The sequence below is a fragment of the Vitis vinifera genome, chromosome 7 (genome assembly GCF_030704535.1).
Source record: "Vitis vinifera cultivar Pinot Noir 40024 chromosome 7, ASM3070453v1".
Taxonomy (NCBI): domain Eukaryota; kingdom Viridiplantae; phylum Streptophyta; class Magnoliopsida; order Vitales; family Vitaceae; genus Vitis; species Vitis vinifera.
In genome coordinates, this window is record NC_081811.1 from 15,719,407 (window position 1) to 15,736,236 (window position 16,830).

A 16,830-nucleotide genomic window follows, 5' to 3' on the forward strand; every position below is an offset into this window, starting at 1 on the left:
ACTTAAAGTGTGTTTGAAAGTGGTTCTAGAAAGTGTTTTTAGTATTTTTAACACTTGAATAATAAAATTTTTAAAATATTGGAAATATAAAAAATACTTTTTAAAATTACTATCAAACAAGCTCTTAACTAAATGATGTCTTAACTAATCATTGAATTGAAAAATTAGATATCTTTTCAAAAAATAATTTTTAAAAATATAATGAAAATCAGAACTTTTGTATAAAAGTTTTCTAAGTTATAATATTTTTTTGTTTTCAAAAAAAAAAAAAAAAAAACACCACACCTTAACTTTTAGTCAGAATAGAAGGTTAATAATTATTTATAATATTAAATTATATATAAAATATAATAATTTATATATAAAAAAAAGTATAGATTTATTTTATATATAAATTTGAGGTAATAAATTTTTTTAATACCTCAAAATTTTAAATAGTTTTTAAAAATCATTATCTTTTTGAAATTTTAAAGAGTTCTTACACTTTGCATATAAATTAAAAAATAAGAATTATATCTTGAATAATTATAAATATATTTGAATATTTTATTAAATTAATGAAATAAAAATAATAATAAAATTAATAATGTTACATATAAGATGTAATATATATATATATTATCATGTGTTTATTACATAAAATGACAATTATTTTTTTATTATTAAATAGTTTTTTATTTTTTTAATCAAACACATTGTCTTAAAAGGAAAGGAAAAAAAAAAAAAAGTTTTTAAAAAATAAAAACTAAAAGGCGTTTTTAAGCTCGAAATCCTATTGGGAAGGGTAAGGGCAAAGGTATATTCGCTACCTCCCAAATAATTACATGTTTATGATTGGTGATAGTACCTGCATGGTCTGGAAACAGCCGAAAAGAACTAGGCACAAACCCGTCATTTTCTCTGTTGCCGACCCGATTTTTCGGGCCCTGTGTTTTAGGTTGAATTCCTGCCGATTTTCGAAAATTTTTCGGCCTTCGATCTCTCTTTTTTCTCCTCTTCAATCCATGCATCTGAATACAGAGGTTATCATTGTCATTGTTGTTGTTTCTTAGTGGGTATGTTCTGTGTTCTTGTTTTATTTAATTGTTCAATTCTCTTTGTTCCCTTGTTTGGTTGATGAGAAAATGAAGGGAAACTTAACTTTTGAGTCTGAGAAGTTCCGCTTTCAATCGTTTTATTTCCCCCAAATTTTCCTTATTCTCTCCTTGGTTTATAAGAAAATTTAGGAAAAGCATTAATTTGGTAAAATGCACTTTTAATGGGTTTGCTCCTTTTTCTTTTATTTTCTTTGTTCGGTGGATGAGAAAATCTTGCACACAAACTTTTGGAGTCTCAGAATTTTACCCTCTAACGGGTTTGTAGATTTCTTTTTTCCCGTCTTCACTTTATAGATGGTTTGGTTGATGAGAAAACGTAGTCAAACATTAAATTTTTGAGTCCCAGATATTTCATTTTTAGAAGAATCTCTCCTCAAGTCAGCCTGATGCAGGTAACCAAAATATCATAGTGCATAAGGTCCAAATATTTATTTTCTCCATTTTTTCTTTGTTTTCTGGACAACCAAACAGGGGTGCTAGTCTTCTGAAATAATTTTACTTTACAACAACTGGATTATCCTTTTATTGCTTACTGCATTTTTCCCAAAGTTTTTGGGAAAGAAATAAATTACCATCCTGCTGAGTCAATGAAGAAACATAAAAGAAAACCAAATCTGGGATTTTAACCCTTGTTTTGTTCTTTGAAAATGGAAATCTTTACTCTGCAAAACCAAATGTTTTGGAATTTTTCTCTTTTTATGTCTCAAATAATGAGGAAAATTTTGAAGATTCAAAATATAATTTCTTTTATTTTCTTAAATTTTCTTGGCAATCAAACTCTTCCACGCATTTTCCTTTCTCTCATTCTTCAAGTTTTTCCTTGTGAAAGACAGTCATTGTAGGGGACTGGGTTTTCTTTGAGTTGGTTCTAGCTAATCAGATAAGATAATTTCCAAGACTACTGGCTTCTTTCATATTGATTTATTATTATGATGAATATGATTATCATTTGATTCTTTTAGCACACATGTTGGTGTAAGCGTTTGATTCTATTTGCCTCAGGGAAGTCGCTCCAACTTATGCTTCATAATTTGGCACTTTCGTTCATGGGTAAGAGTAAGTTGAAGGCTTTCTAACAGATTGGGAGAAAATGGACACTTTACCAGATCTTTTCCCTCTGATGAATTTGCAAATTGGGTAAGGGCTTACTCTTTTTCCCAGGAATTCCAGCTGAATGTGTTCAATTTATTTTGATTTGAAAACGTTGCCCACCCATCACTATCTTTTAGGCTATGTTTGGCTCTTAGAAAGTATTAGGGAAAAATGTTAAGAAAAATTATTTTCTCATATTTGGTTTTACTAGGTTATGTTTGGTTCCCGGAAAGTACAAAGGAAAGAAAAAAAATGCTATGAAAAATGATTTTTTCATGTTTGATTGTCCTAAAAAATATTCCAAAGAAAATTAAATATAATTAAAATTAGTTAGAAATTTATGCATTTTAAAATTATTTAATCTTTATATTGGTGAGTTAAAATAAATAAAATGAGTTTGAAATAATAAATAAAAATAATTTATAATCTTTAACTCTATTTTTTATTTTCCTTCACTTTTTCTTTTCTTTTACTTTTTCTCTCTATTTTCTTTCCTTTGCATTTTCTCTCAAATTTTCTGAGAATCAAACATAGGCTAGGGAAAATTATGAAAGAGAATCAATGATAATTAAAAATAGTTATAAATTTATACATTTTTTAATTTCTTAATCTCTACATAAGAGAGGAAAAATAAGTAGAATGAATTTGTAGTACACGAAAATAGTTCATTAATTTTAAATTTATTTTTTATTTTCCTTCATTTTTTTCTTTCCTTGGACTTTTCCTCTTTATTTTCTTTCCCTTGTATTTTCCCTGAAAATTTTCAAGAACCAAACATAGTCTTAATAATTTTAGCATAAACTGATAAACCAGTTTCCTAATTTTATTAAATTAAAGTGCTGGCAAGAAAATAACAACAGACAGGATAGTGTAATGTGTTAGCATAAATTACTAAATACATTGAAAATGGAAAATTGGAAGAGATAGTTATTGGATGTTCACCGATGAACTAGATTAAACATATACAGCTGCAGATGTGTAGAAGGTTTTTAGGTTACACTAATAATTAAGCTTCCAGACTTCCACTTTTACCATCATCAGCCCCCAATCCTTTCCAAGAATTCTAGACCGTTGTATCGAGTTTGAAGACAGTATACTTGGACGATGTCATTATTCAAGTTGGGATGATGTTATCTGGTCCTGAGTTTTTAAAACCTAGTAAGAAGCCTAATGATTGGATTTTTGGCTTTCATTTTTGTGGGGCTGTTTGAGATTCAGCCTTAGTTCCTCCAAGGACTTCCTGACCTTCCTCCTTGTACTATACTAAAACTCACCTTGGAACAGCTGTATTGCCTTGTTGCTTGTCATGGTCATGGTCATGGTCATGGTCATCATGGCTGAAGAAAATATGCTCCTTTATTCTACAAGATGATAAATAGCTAAAGGCAATTGAAAGATATTATGATGCATTCAGGAGCTAGGATCTATTATTGGCCAAGTTGGAATTACTAGGTCACATTCTTTTGTTGCTGAGGAGCTACTGTTAACAGATGAACAGGCAATAAATATTAGTTATTTCAAGTCTAGAATCATGACATCAATTGCTCTCTCATTAGATTAGCAGTACTGACCATCTGACATAATCTGTTAGTGGTCTCAAGACTTGATTTTTCATAGCTATTTTCCGTGATTAACCAATAGAATAAAGATATTTGACTCATGTAGTGTATGATGTTAGTGTGGCATCCATGAAGGCAAAAGAAAAGGTATGCCATCTTTATAGATACTAGTTGTACAACCATCTTTTTTAACATTTCAAAATTCCAAGCATGTGAAAATACTTGTGCATTTATCTTTGCACAGTTGGTATGGCTATCCTGATTGATTATTTAGACATTGATGTCTTTATCACCCTCTTTTCGCAGGCATATAAAATCTTCACTTTCTCAGGCATTCTTGTATATTGTGCCTGCTAATCATATGTTTCTCATTCTGGTCGACAACCAGTCATGGCGGCTGAACAAGCACTCAAGATCAACCCACATATGGGAATTAATGGTCACCAAGGTTGCTCTTTATTACCCTTCTCTTTTCAAAGGGTTGTTTGCAAAAGGGTTTGATCACATGTTAATTTGTTGATTGTTTCAATCAATGATCTGCAGTACAGAAAGTCGCCTTTTAGAAATACTAAGACTCTGCTTAGGAGTCGAAGTCTAGAATACAAACGCCACTCAAAATCCTCCAACAAGAACTTGAACAAGTGGTTTTCTGTCATTGACACTACTAGGTGGAGAGAGAAGCGGCCATTCTCTTTTCTGGATTTAAGCAAAATTTTGTATGGTTTTATTGTGTTTGAGGTTGCTTGGAAGGATGTATGTGGTATCAACTATTTGAATGAACTTCAGGTACCCATCCATACTCATAACACCAATATATCTATATTATAAAAGAAATTATATACAAAATATATCCCACATCAATAGTTTATTTCTGCAGTATGAACACCACAAAATGCAACAAACAGACCGGGAGTCCACCTGGGAGAATATCCATGTGGAAACTTACAGAAGATAAAATTTCTGCATCTCTTACATATTTGTCTTCTGTATGGATTATGGTTGACTCCTTTACAATAATGGTTTTTACATTTACTAATACTGCCAGTTTATTTCCAATCACATTATACCCCATCATGGCAAGGGTGTTGGTTTCATAATTTATATTGTAAAATAAGGTCATTCTAGTGACTAAGATGATGTGACTATGCAAATGTACCCTGATGAGGTGCCATGATTGGTAACGAGTCCACTATCACAATGATTGAGTGATGGCAGTCATTGCTGATATGGTTTGGATATTTGAATTTTTTTTTTTCAATTGTTTTCCATTAGATTCTCTGTGGTATTGAATGTCTGTATTTTGTCTTGTCTGCAGAAGAAACATTTCCTTTATCCATGTGAAGTTTATTCAATTGCATCTGTTTTTCCTTTTTCTCAAGAAAATATTTTTCATACAGACTGATACATCAATTGCTATAGAAACGAAATCTATGAGAAAGTGGGAATTCTACAGCATCAATGAAGCCTTGCGCTGTACTCCTTCATGGTTCTCTGGCACACCATCAGAAACACAGCGCCTGCAGAGCAATCTAGTGCTTTTGAGAAATAAAATTCCTTCTCACTCTCCCAGGGGAATCACTGTTGCCTCTAAAGAACAGTTGTTTGAGGATACATCTCCTCCCCAGCACCTTCCTGAGGAAATATTCTTTGATGCCAGAGAATGCTCCTTTGATATGCAGGATAATAGAACAATGGAGGTTGAAGAGCTGATCAATTGGAAGAAAGAACAGAATACAGAAGACGAGAGTAATATTGCATCTCTGGGATTCAAGGACACTCTACTGCTATTGTGGTTCAATGATGGGGACCTCCCAATTATACTGAGGCAGGTAATCACATCTAATTCAAGGCTTCTCACATTGCTTGAGTTAGGCCTTCCTACTTGGGTTATTTTCTTGCAGTCCTATCCCCTATTTTGCAAGGTTTATCATCCCTGGATGCGGCCTCTAGGGAGAATCCTTTATGTATTAATCTCACTCATAACTATGATCATTGGGTTCTATGATCTCTATAAGAATGTTCCCCTCTTGAAGGCAACTGCATCCCACCTTTTTGGTCCCATTTTTAAGTGGATTGAAAAATCTGAAATGATTACTAGAATCTTTTATTTAGGAACAATGTTGTTCGTTCAAAACTTTGGGAAGGCTCTTGAATGGGTTTTGATGATGATGAGAGTGATCACAATGCCAGTATCGATTACAATGACACCGTTCATGGACCCACTTGAAGGAATGGTGGAGGTTATATCATCTATATGGAACATTTTGGCTGAAACAGGGGAGCAGTTTTTCTACACAGCACAGCTCATGGCAGAGTCCCTCTGCAGCATGGTGGTTGATTTGACCCAAGTTCTAATCTCACCATTTGAGCTTCTCTACTCACTTGTGTCAACTTTAGGTATAATCAATATCATTTGAAATTTATTTGTTCAAGTTCTTTTTCTTTTCATTTCTTTCTTCTCTGCTTCATCCAGGTGGCCAGTTATGGCAAACCACATCAAAGTATTGATGATTTACTGCCATTTTTCTTTGATGAAACAAAAAAAAAAAAAAAAGAAAGCAGGGTCCTTTGATCTTTAAAAATGCATGCTTCTCAAAACAATTTCTTTACTGAATATGCAATTGACATAATCTCTTTGATCAATGTTGCTTTCCATTATCTCTCTTCTGTTAAACAAAAGAAAGGACAATGAAAACATGAAAATGACATTTATTTTCAGAAATAGTCATAAAAGCTTTTGGAAACACTAGGCTGATCTTGTTAATTTCGGGTCTTTTTCATTCAACCAGTTTGAAAATGAAAAACAGTTCCAATGTCTAAAACCAAGATCTGGACTTTGTAATTTGTTTTGCTCTTTATTGTGATGCTGCCAGCTGTGGCCTATCCATGGTGAGTCACACTTGCATGACCAAAGGAAAATTGAATTCCATAAGATTGGTCTCCCACCATTCCAATAAGTAATTAAGCCAATGATTATATCCTTCTACTCTTGATTTTTCGGGTGCCTTAGGACATTGTGAATGAATATGAACAATCTGAGCCTTGGGTGAATGCAATGTTTGAAGTTTTTCATCTCATATGAATAATATTTCATCTGATTCCTTTGAAGTTTGACTTCTTTTTATTCAGTCACATTGGTTTGTACCATCCTTTATTCTGTGTGGAAACTATTGCTCATTCCTGCTCGGGCCAATCTTGGTTTGGCAAAATATGTGGCTTCTCTATTCTCCGGAATCTCTGATTTTCTTAAAAGGACTTCGATGGTATCTACCAGTAGCATGGATCAGCTTAAATATTTTGCTCAAGCAAAGCCTACTTCATCACAAATCTCATTTTGGCGCCCTCTCTGGCAAGATATCTTCTCAAAGGTTTATACTATCCATTTGTGCATATGGCAGTATATATTTTTTCATTAATGCCATTCCTCTTTATTCTGTTGTTTTTCTGTTACAGGTTTTCCGGTCCCTCCGAAGCATTATAAATGGTCTTATCGGGTTCTTCACATCATGCAATCGGCACAGGCTTAGGTACATACACTTTATTTCATTCATTTGTTTTCAGTCTAATACACCAACACTGAGTTGTATGCTCTAAAGTTGTAAGTATGTTTGTTTTTCCAATGTAAAATTTTTCAGCAGGAAAAACAAATGAAAAGAAAAGTTTCTGGTGTATAGAGAAACCCTTTGCTGAAGACACCATAAAGAAAACATCATTCTAAGAGTATTTATGAATTATTATCCATCAAAGCAAAAATTCATCTTAAAATATAGAGTTGTGTTTATCTTGAAGAAGCTTCATAGTATGCTGTTGGGCATGCAGCATATACAACTACTTAAGGGCCATGGTGTGGCATCTCTGTCACCGCCTCCCATTGATTTCTCGCCGCAGAGCACCTCCATTGGACAGCCAAGTTGAGGTAATTCTCCCCAGAGTTGATGCTTACTTGTATTCCTAGTTGTTTTATTTTTAAAACAGTTTTTTGTTCTTAAAATCAGGAAACTATTTTTTAGACTCGAAAATACATTAAGTGGTTTTTTTAATAGAAAACAGTTTTCAGAGAACTTGTTATGAAAATAGAGTATTTTCCGAGAACATATTTTAATTATTTTCAATTGTTTTCACTTGTTTTTTATAGTTGTTTTAAAAAATAATATTTATAGTTGTTTTAAAAAATAATATACAAATATGAAGATAATTGAAAATGAAACACTACGAGTAAACGTTATTTTTAAGAAATATTTGGAAACATAAAAAACAAGTTGGGAACATTCTAAATTCTCAAATAAACTTTTATTTTAGAAAACATTAAACAGACCATAATAGTTTATTTTCATATTATAATAGAACCATTTATTCTTTGAAATGCAGATAGAATTCAAAGAATGTGAAGACTGTAAATGAGAGTTTATTCTTGGGCTATTTTTGTTGATTCTGTATAGTGTGTATGGGGTATTCATTTGTATATACAAAGATGCAAATGTACAGTATGTTCCACTTCCACTATTGTAAAGAAAAAGGCTTCTGGGATCTTCTGTTGGTGATAAATGAATGAATTTTGCGCCATTGAATTACCATTTAATCAAGTCTCTGAAGCTTTATATACATTGTGTAGAGATGGAATTTGGATTAGGAAAAAATGAAGAAGATATTTGATTTTAAGCTTCATAACAACCTTCTTTGCTAACCAGCTTTATGTTTTACTTATTTGGAAGTGATTATGATTAAAATGTTTTTACCCGCAATGGTTTTGTTAGTGGCAGTTTTATTAGAATGAAAGGAATATCTCAGCTTATGTTTGTTCCTAGAAAGTACTAATTAAAGAAAATAAATAAAATAAATAAATGATTTTTTTTGTGATTGTTTTTATTATGGAAAATATGTAAAGGAAATCAAATATTATAAGTAAAATTAGTTAAAAAAATCTATATACTTTTAAATTATTTAATTCTTATATGGAAGAGTTAAAATAAGATAAATGAGTTTGAAGTAGCATATAAAAATAATTTATTGATTTTAAACCTATTTATTATTTTTCTTTTTTTTTTCTTCTACTTTTCATTCTTTTTTTTTCTTTTCCTCACATTTTTCCCCAAATTTTACTAAAAGCAAACATAATCTTAGTGTTTGATACAAACTAAAAAAAAAAAAACTTTGATAGTGCTTATATTATATAAGAGAAAAATGGTTTTTTTAAATAATCATTTAACAAGTGATTGTTTAAATGATTCTATAAATTTTTAAAAATTTATCAAATACCTAATTAATTTTTATAAGAAAGCACTTCTAAGCATTAGGAAGTGTGTTGAATCCTTTTCAAAATCATTCCAAATGTGTTCTAATTCTAGTGCTTTCAATAAATTGTTAATAATGATTATATATATATATATATATATATATATATATATATATATATATATATATATATATTGTTGTAAAATTATAAAAGTGAAAGGAGAAGAAAATAAGAAAGAGAAATACGAATGTAGGAAGAGAATATAATTGATTTTCATTAGAGGTATCTCCCTTTTATAGGGATTCACAAAGAGATATACATCAATATGGATGATCATCCACAAGTTCCCATAATCCGATAAATCCTCATATTTTCTAACACTCCCCCTTGGATGATCATAAGAATATGGTAATTGTCTCATTAAAAACCTTGCCAGTAAAACTCAATGGGACAAAACCGGGATAAAAGAAAAAAGAGTGCAATATATCCATATTAGCATTCTCCTCGTTATTTAAACATGATTATGATTTCTTCAACATTTCAAATGGTAGATCTCTCAATTTTCTCATTCCAATGTCATACCTTAATTTTTTCAATGTGGTCGAAGGTAATGCCTTTATGAATAGATCTGCTATATTATTTAATGACCGAATTTGTTGAACATCAATCTCACATTTCTTTTAGAGCTCATGAGTATAGAAGAATTTAGGGGAGATATGCTTAGTTTTGTCACCTTTTATGAATCCTCCTTTAATTTGTGCAATACAAGCAGCATTATCTTCATGTAACACGATTGCATTGCCTTTGATGGAAGGTAGTCCACATGTTTCTTGTATATGTTGGATCATTCACCTTAGTCATACACATTCACGACTTGCTTCATGAATTACAAGAATTTCTGAATGATTTGAAGATGTGGCTACCATTGTTTACTTGACTGATCTTCAAGATATTGTCGTTCCACCATAAGTAAAGATATAACCCGTTTGAGATCGAGCTTTATGAGGATCTGAAAGATATCTTGTGTCTGCATACCCAATTAATTGTGATTTTTATTTTTTTGAATAATATAAATCCATGTCACTTGTTCCACGAAGGTATCACAATATATGTTTAATCCCATTCTAATGTCTTTTAGTTGGAGCAGAACTATATCTTGCTAGTAAGTTAACAGAGAATGCTATGTCTGGTCTAGTACAATTTGCAAGATACATTAGTGCACCAATTGCATTGAGATATGGTATCTCTAGACCAAACAATTCTTCATTTTCTTCTTTAGGAAGAAATGGGTCTTTGTTCACTACAAGTGAACGAACAACCAAAGGGGAATTGACTGGATGTGATTTGTCCATATAAAATCATTTTAATACTTTCTCTATATATGTCGATTGATGGACTAATATGCCATTTGAATAATGCTCGATTTGTAGGCCGGGACAATATTTTGTTTTCCCTAAGTCTTTCATTTCAAATTCCTTCTTTAAATAATTGGTTGCTTTTGTGACCTCTTTAGGAGTTCCTATAAGGTTTAAATCATCCACATACATTGCAATTATTGTAAGCCCAAATTTTGATTTCTTGATAAAAACACATGGGCAAATTGAATTATTCACATATTCTTCTTTTAACAAATACTCGCTCAAACGATTATACCATATATGTTTAGATTGCTTTAATCCGTACAAAGATCTTTATAGTTTGATTGAGTACATGTTTCGAGGTTTTAGATTAGTTGCTTTAGGCAATTTGAATCCTTTAGGGATTTTCATATATATGTCAGTATCTATAGACCCATATAAATAGGTTGTAACAACATTCATAAGACGCATATCTAGTCCTTTAGAGACTGTTAAACTTATCAAGTATCAAAGTGTGATTGCATCCATTACAGGGGAATAAGTTTCCTCATAGTCTATGCTAGGTCTTTGAGAGAAACCTTGAGCAACAAGTCATGCTTTATATCTTATGATTTCATCATTCTCATTTCATTTTTTCACAAAGACCCATTTATATCCAACAGGCTTTATGTTTCCAAGTGTTTGAACTACATGTCCAAATACCTCTTGTTTTGTTAATGAGTTTAGCTTTGTTTGGATTGCTTATTTCCATTTTGGTCAATCATTCATTTTTCGACATTCATTCACAGTTTGTGGTTCTTGATATTCATCATTTCTCATGATGTCCATAGCCACTTGGAATGCGAATATATTATCTATGATAATGTCGCTACGGTCCTTTGTTTATCCCGTGTGACTCATTGATATCTCTTCAGTTCTAGATACCGGTATTTGATCAATTTGTGTCTCTTCAAGAGCTAACTGTTTGTCAAGTTGGGTTTCATCATTTGACCCTTTCATATTAGTGAACTCTTCAAGAGTACTAAGTTTTTCATATGTTGTTCTTTTTTTTTTTTTTTTCTAGGAATTAAATCCTTTGAGCTAATAGGTCTACCACGCTTCAAGCGTGTCTTAGATTCATTTGCTATGGCATTCTCCAATTGTCTTTCAAGGACATCAATATGTGTTGGGGTGTTCACAACTGGCACGTGTGACTTTGTTACTTTCTTTATATCTGTGAAAGCATCAAGTAATTGATTTGCAAGTCCTTGAAAATGAACAATCCTTTGAACTTCTAACTCACATTGTCTTGTGCAAGAATCAAGATGAGACAAGGAGGGTATATACTATGTAATGTCTCACCATTCTTTTGACTTGTCTCCCCCTAATGGCAGGAAAACATTTTTATCAAAATGACAATCTGCAAAGTGGGTAATAAAAACATCACCTATGATTGGTTCAAGATAACGGATAATGGAGGGATAATTAAAACCAACATATATACCAAGTTGACGTTGAGGTGGAGCTATGGGAACATAGACATCATAACCAAAATTACGAAAATGTGAAAATTTTGGTTAGGAGCCTAAGGCAAGTTGTAAAGGTGAGCAATCACGATTGGTTGTAGAGCGAATTCGAATTAAAATGGCAGCATGAAGAATAGCATGCCCCCAAGCAGACAAGGACAATTTTGATCTCAAGAGTAATGGTCTTACAATCAGTTGCAAAAACTTAATTAGAGATTCAGCTAATCCATTCTGAGTATGGGTATGAGCAATAGGATATTCAACATTAATACAAACCGACATACAATAATCAAGATATGTTTGAGAGGAAAATTCACTAGCATTATCAAGACGAATTGTCTTAATAGGATGATCAGGGAATTGTGCCTTGAGTCAAATTATTTGAGCAAGTAACCTGGCGAAGGCAATATTTCTAGTTAAAAGAAGACAAACATGAGACCAACGAGTTGATGCATCAATTAAAACCATAAAATAATGAAAAGGTCCACTAGGTGGATGAATAGGTCCACAAATATCACCTTGAATACGTTCCAGAAAGGTTGGTGATTCATATTCAACCTTGGTAAATGATGGGTTTAATAATTAATTTGCCTTGTGAGCAAGCAACACAATTGTAATAATTGGGCATCAAAATCTTCTAGTTCTTCAAGGGATGCCTTAAAGAATTGTTGATGATATGATGTATCATGGATAATCCTGGATTACTAAGACGTTCATGCCATATCATAAAAGTTTTTAAGTCACAGAACTTCTGGTTCATGACAGCATATGGCTCAATGGGTCTAATGATTGTTTGATATAATCTACAAGAATAAGAAGGAAGCTTTTCCAAGATGTGTTTTCCCCCAGAAATAATTGAAGTAATGAGAAGGTATTCATTATTATCATCATTCATAGTTTCAATGTGATATCCATTTCGGCGATATCCTTGAAACTAAGAAGATTTCGCTTGGATTTAGCATAATAAAGGGCATCATTAATGTGAATTTTAGTTCCTCTAGGTAAAATAATAGTTGCTATTTCGGAGCATTGAATCAAGTTTACAGGACTTGATACTGTATTAACATTAGACTTAACCAACGATATGTTGGAAAAATATTTTTTATCACAAAGGATTGTGTGTGTTATGGCACAATCTGCAAGACATGCATCTACATTGGATGTCGTATGATGTACCAAGGTATGAGAAAGATCCATGTATCTTCAAGTATAAATAAAGAGAAGAATTTAAATAAGAAATAATAAAATGTGAAATAAACTATAAAAGATGAATAATAGACGATGTGTTTAAAGATGATAACAAAATAAACCTATTTGTAAATAACTAAATAAGAACATAACATTTAATCATAACAAACATTTCCATCACCAATTAGATGGTCAATTTTCCTATTAGGATTCTCAAAGAATTCTGAAACATCTAAATGGGTTAGATCTACTAGGCCATCATTATCAATGAAGTTCATTTCAACTTCCTTTCCTTTTGCTTTTATTGAGGCTTGATAAAGGTCAAAAAAATGTTTTGGAGTACGATAAGTATGTGACCAATGTCCTTTCATGCCACATCTATGATACTTATTCTCACAAGAATGTTTACTTTGTGGTTCTATCCCCTTTTTAGGTTGTGCCTCTGAATTATTCCACTTTTGGTGGTTTGAGTTGTTTTTTTTTTACTTTGAGAACCACTACGATGAGAAGAATTGTGTTTACCACGACCTTGACTTCAACCACGTCCTCGACCTTGTCCATATCCACGTTCTTGTCCATCTCCAAGGGTTTGAACAGATGTGGCATTGACTTTAGGCAATGACATAGACCCAGTAGGACGAGATTGATGGTTTTTCAATAATAGCTCATTATTTTGTTAAGCCACAAGAAGACATGAGATCAATTCTGAATATTTAGTGAAACGACGCTCTCAATATTGCTGCTGCAAGAGCACATTCAAGGCATGAAAAGTTGTGAAAGTTTTTTCAAGCATATCTTCTTCAGTGACATTTTCTCCACACAATGCTAATTGTGAACTAATTTTGAATAGGGTCGAGTTGTAGTCACTAACAGATTTGAAATCTTGTAATATCAAGTGCATCTAATCATAGCATGCCTTTGGAAGGATTACGACCTTTTGGTGGTCATATTGTTCCTTTAGATTATTCCAAAGGATGAAAGGATCTTTAACTGTAAGGTATTTACCTTTTAATTCTTCATCAATGTGATGACAAAGGAATATTAAAGCTCTGGTGCGATCTTGTAGGGATGCACCATTTCTTTATTTCATGGTATTTTCAAGATTCATCACATCTAGATAAATTTCAGCATCCAGAACCCAAGATAAGTAGTTCTTGCCCGAAATATCGAGGGCAACAAACTCAAGCTTTGTAAGGTTTGACATTATCTGAAAGCTATATATAATATTAATCAGGGAAATATTTCAACTATTATAATAAGCTATTAATAAAATGCTTTAACAATATTTCAAGTAAACAATATCTAAAAATATAATGACCTAAAATTTATCAATTATAAATATGGTTAAAATGTATAAATATGAAATAAGAATTAAAATTATATATATATATATATATATTCATAGCTTCGAGCTATGATTATTTTATCATAACAAAAATGTGCAAAGTACTATATAGCTTCAAGCTATGAATTATTTTATGTAAATTTGCACATAGCTTAAGGTTATGAACATTTATTTATTTATTTATTTTATAGCTTCTGGCTATATAATATTGTTTGGTATAAATCCAGTTATACCATATAATTAAAAATAAATAATTAGGGATCATATACATAACTTCTGGTCATGTATCTGTAATTCTATAATTTTTTCCCATAACTTCTGGTTATAGGAATTACACATATTTTTCATAACTTTTGGTGATGAATTTACCCCATAATTTATAATTTACCCCATAAATTTTGGTTATAGGGATTATACATATTTATGTATTCAAATAAAATAAATGAAAATAAAGATCAAAGGGTAATAAAATAGAAAATCATGATATAAGTTTATCACATACCTTTTTGTAAGAAAGAAGAGAGAAGAGTCTTTCTATTTCTTTGAAAAGGAAAACGTCTTTCTACTTCTCTAAATAGAGAAAAATCTTTCTATTTCGTTTGTAGAGACTAGTCGTGCTGATAACGTGTTGTAAAATTATAAAGTGAAAGGAGAAGAAAACAAGAAAGAGATATCTTCATTTTATAAGAAGTCACAAAAAGATATACATCAATATGGATGATCATCCATAAGTTCCCATAATCTGATAAATTCTCATATTTTCTAACACACACACACACACACACACACACACACACACACACACACATATATATATATATTAAAAATTATTGCATTATTGAAAGATTTTTTAAAAATGTAATATAATTTTTATTTTTTTATTCTTACTTTTGTATGAAAGGTCCTACATTGGTAAGAGTTAGTATTATTTTATATTTTTTCAAAGTAGAAAAGAGGAAGTATATCCATAGCCTCTTTTTAGTGAAATTAATTAACAACTTGGAAACAAAATGAAATTAATAGAACTTATATAAACACTTTTAAGAGTTAAGAATAAAGACTTTACTCATGAAAAAGTCCAACTACGAGGAGAATCAGATGGAGTTAACTAACACTCGAACTCATAGTTGTCACGATAGAGTGGGCTTCACGAAAATGATCAACACTAAATCATAGAGAGAGAACGAGAGTCTACCAACTCTAAGCAATCATGATGCAGTTGCATGATGAACGGATGCTTGCGGGATTGAGGTTAACAGAGTCACATCAACCCTTCCAAACCTTAGAGCCTATAGCATTACATGTAATTTAGAAGATTCCCTCTACTCACTTTACCAATGCTATCTTAAGAGAACAAGCCATTATCGTTATTTTAAAATTCAATATGTTCAATTGATTTGGTTATAACACTTGCTACATGTTTGACAAGTGATGCTATTAGTGCAAAACAATGATTTGCTGCTATGCAATCTTCTATTCTAGTTTACAAGAATAAACTATCATATGGTTTCACCAATTCCCCGCTAAGACTATTTCAAATTTCAAAAATTTAAGAGTAGCCTTTACAACATAGTATATACATTTTTTCTTATAATAGAAAAGGTTAGAAGCGTTATATCAAGTCTAAAAAACCTTAAGAGAGTTAATACGTGCATATGTCAACATTTCGATATTGAGCTCTCTCAAGCATAAGGATTCTCAATTCAACATGCAATTATAGCCTTCATAAAAGGATTGCTTAAGGGATTCGACCTCTTCATATCTTTCTCTAAGTCATTGCCTGATAGCCTTAATGAACTATTTTCTAAAGCTAGAAAGCACACAATGCTAGAAGAAGACCTTAGGTCCAAGAGGTTAAGAACCCCCGCTCTCCTAATTGCTCACTTAATAGGAAAAACCTCACACCAAGATCATGCTAAGGACCCAAAGTTAGCACTTAATAGGTTCTAAAGAGCTTATTAAAGTGTATTTAAGGTGCTTAAAACTCATCCACAACCAAATTTTTTTGTAACACCTTAATCATTTGCATTTGATTATATATTTTATGTTTGTTTTGTAAGGTTTTCAAGTTCAATTTGAGTTAAAATCTCATTGGAAGGGAGTGTTCAAAGCTTACAAGGATTGTGGGGGAAGTTACCATGCAAGGAATAGCTAACATTCATATAAAATCTCACAACTATTTATTTATTTATTTATTTACAACCAAGTAATTACCTAACTAGGAATCGTACTTTTCATCACTTTTCCAACCAAGAGAGATTCCAACACAAATTTTTATCGAACAATGTTGATTTATAATCATATGGCATTTGGAAAAAACGTAAGAATAATACTTAATTATTTAATTTTAAGTTTGATTACGTTAAATGATTGATTAAAGTTGTTTTTAAATGATAATATTATTTTTTTTAACCAAATATAGTTAATATATTCAATAACTTAACTAAATCATT

At 31.4% G+C, this 16,830-nt stretch overlaps 1 protein-coding gene across 3 annotated transcripts; it reads left to right on the top strand.

Annotated features, from left to right (window-relative positions):
* Nucleotides 1-820: 820 nt before the first annotated feature.
* On the top strand, nt 821-8,327 carry LOC100855028 (uncharacterized). Of its 3 annotated transcripts, none has more exons than XM_003632402.4 (9): nt 821-1,055; nt 2,100-2,234; nt 4,055-4,196; nt 4,292-4,534; nt 5,146-6,145; nt 6,878-7,116; nt 7,202-7,275; nt 7,568-7,664; nt 8,117-8,327. In XM_003632402.4, the coding sequence occupies exons 2-9, from the start codon at nt 2,188-2,190 to the stop codon at nt 8,147-8,149; spliced, it is 1,875 nt and encodes a 624-aa protein (XP_003632450.2). In that variant the 5' UTR covers nt 821-1,055; nt 2,100-2,187; the 3' UTR covers nt 8,150-8,327. The 3 variants fall into 3 exon arrangements, with proteins under 3 accessions (XP_003632450.2, XP_010652622.1, XP_019076477.1); XM_019220932.2 differs by lacking the exon at nt 821-1,055 and adding an exon at nt 1,102-1,489; XM_010654320.3 differs by lacking the exon at nt 4,292-4,534 and having other exon boundaries at nt 823-1,055.
* Nucleotides 8,328-16,830: the final 8,503 nt, after the last annotated feature.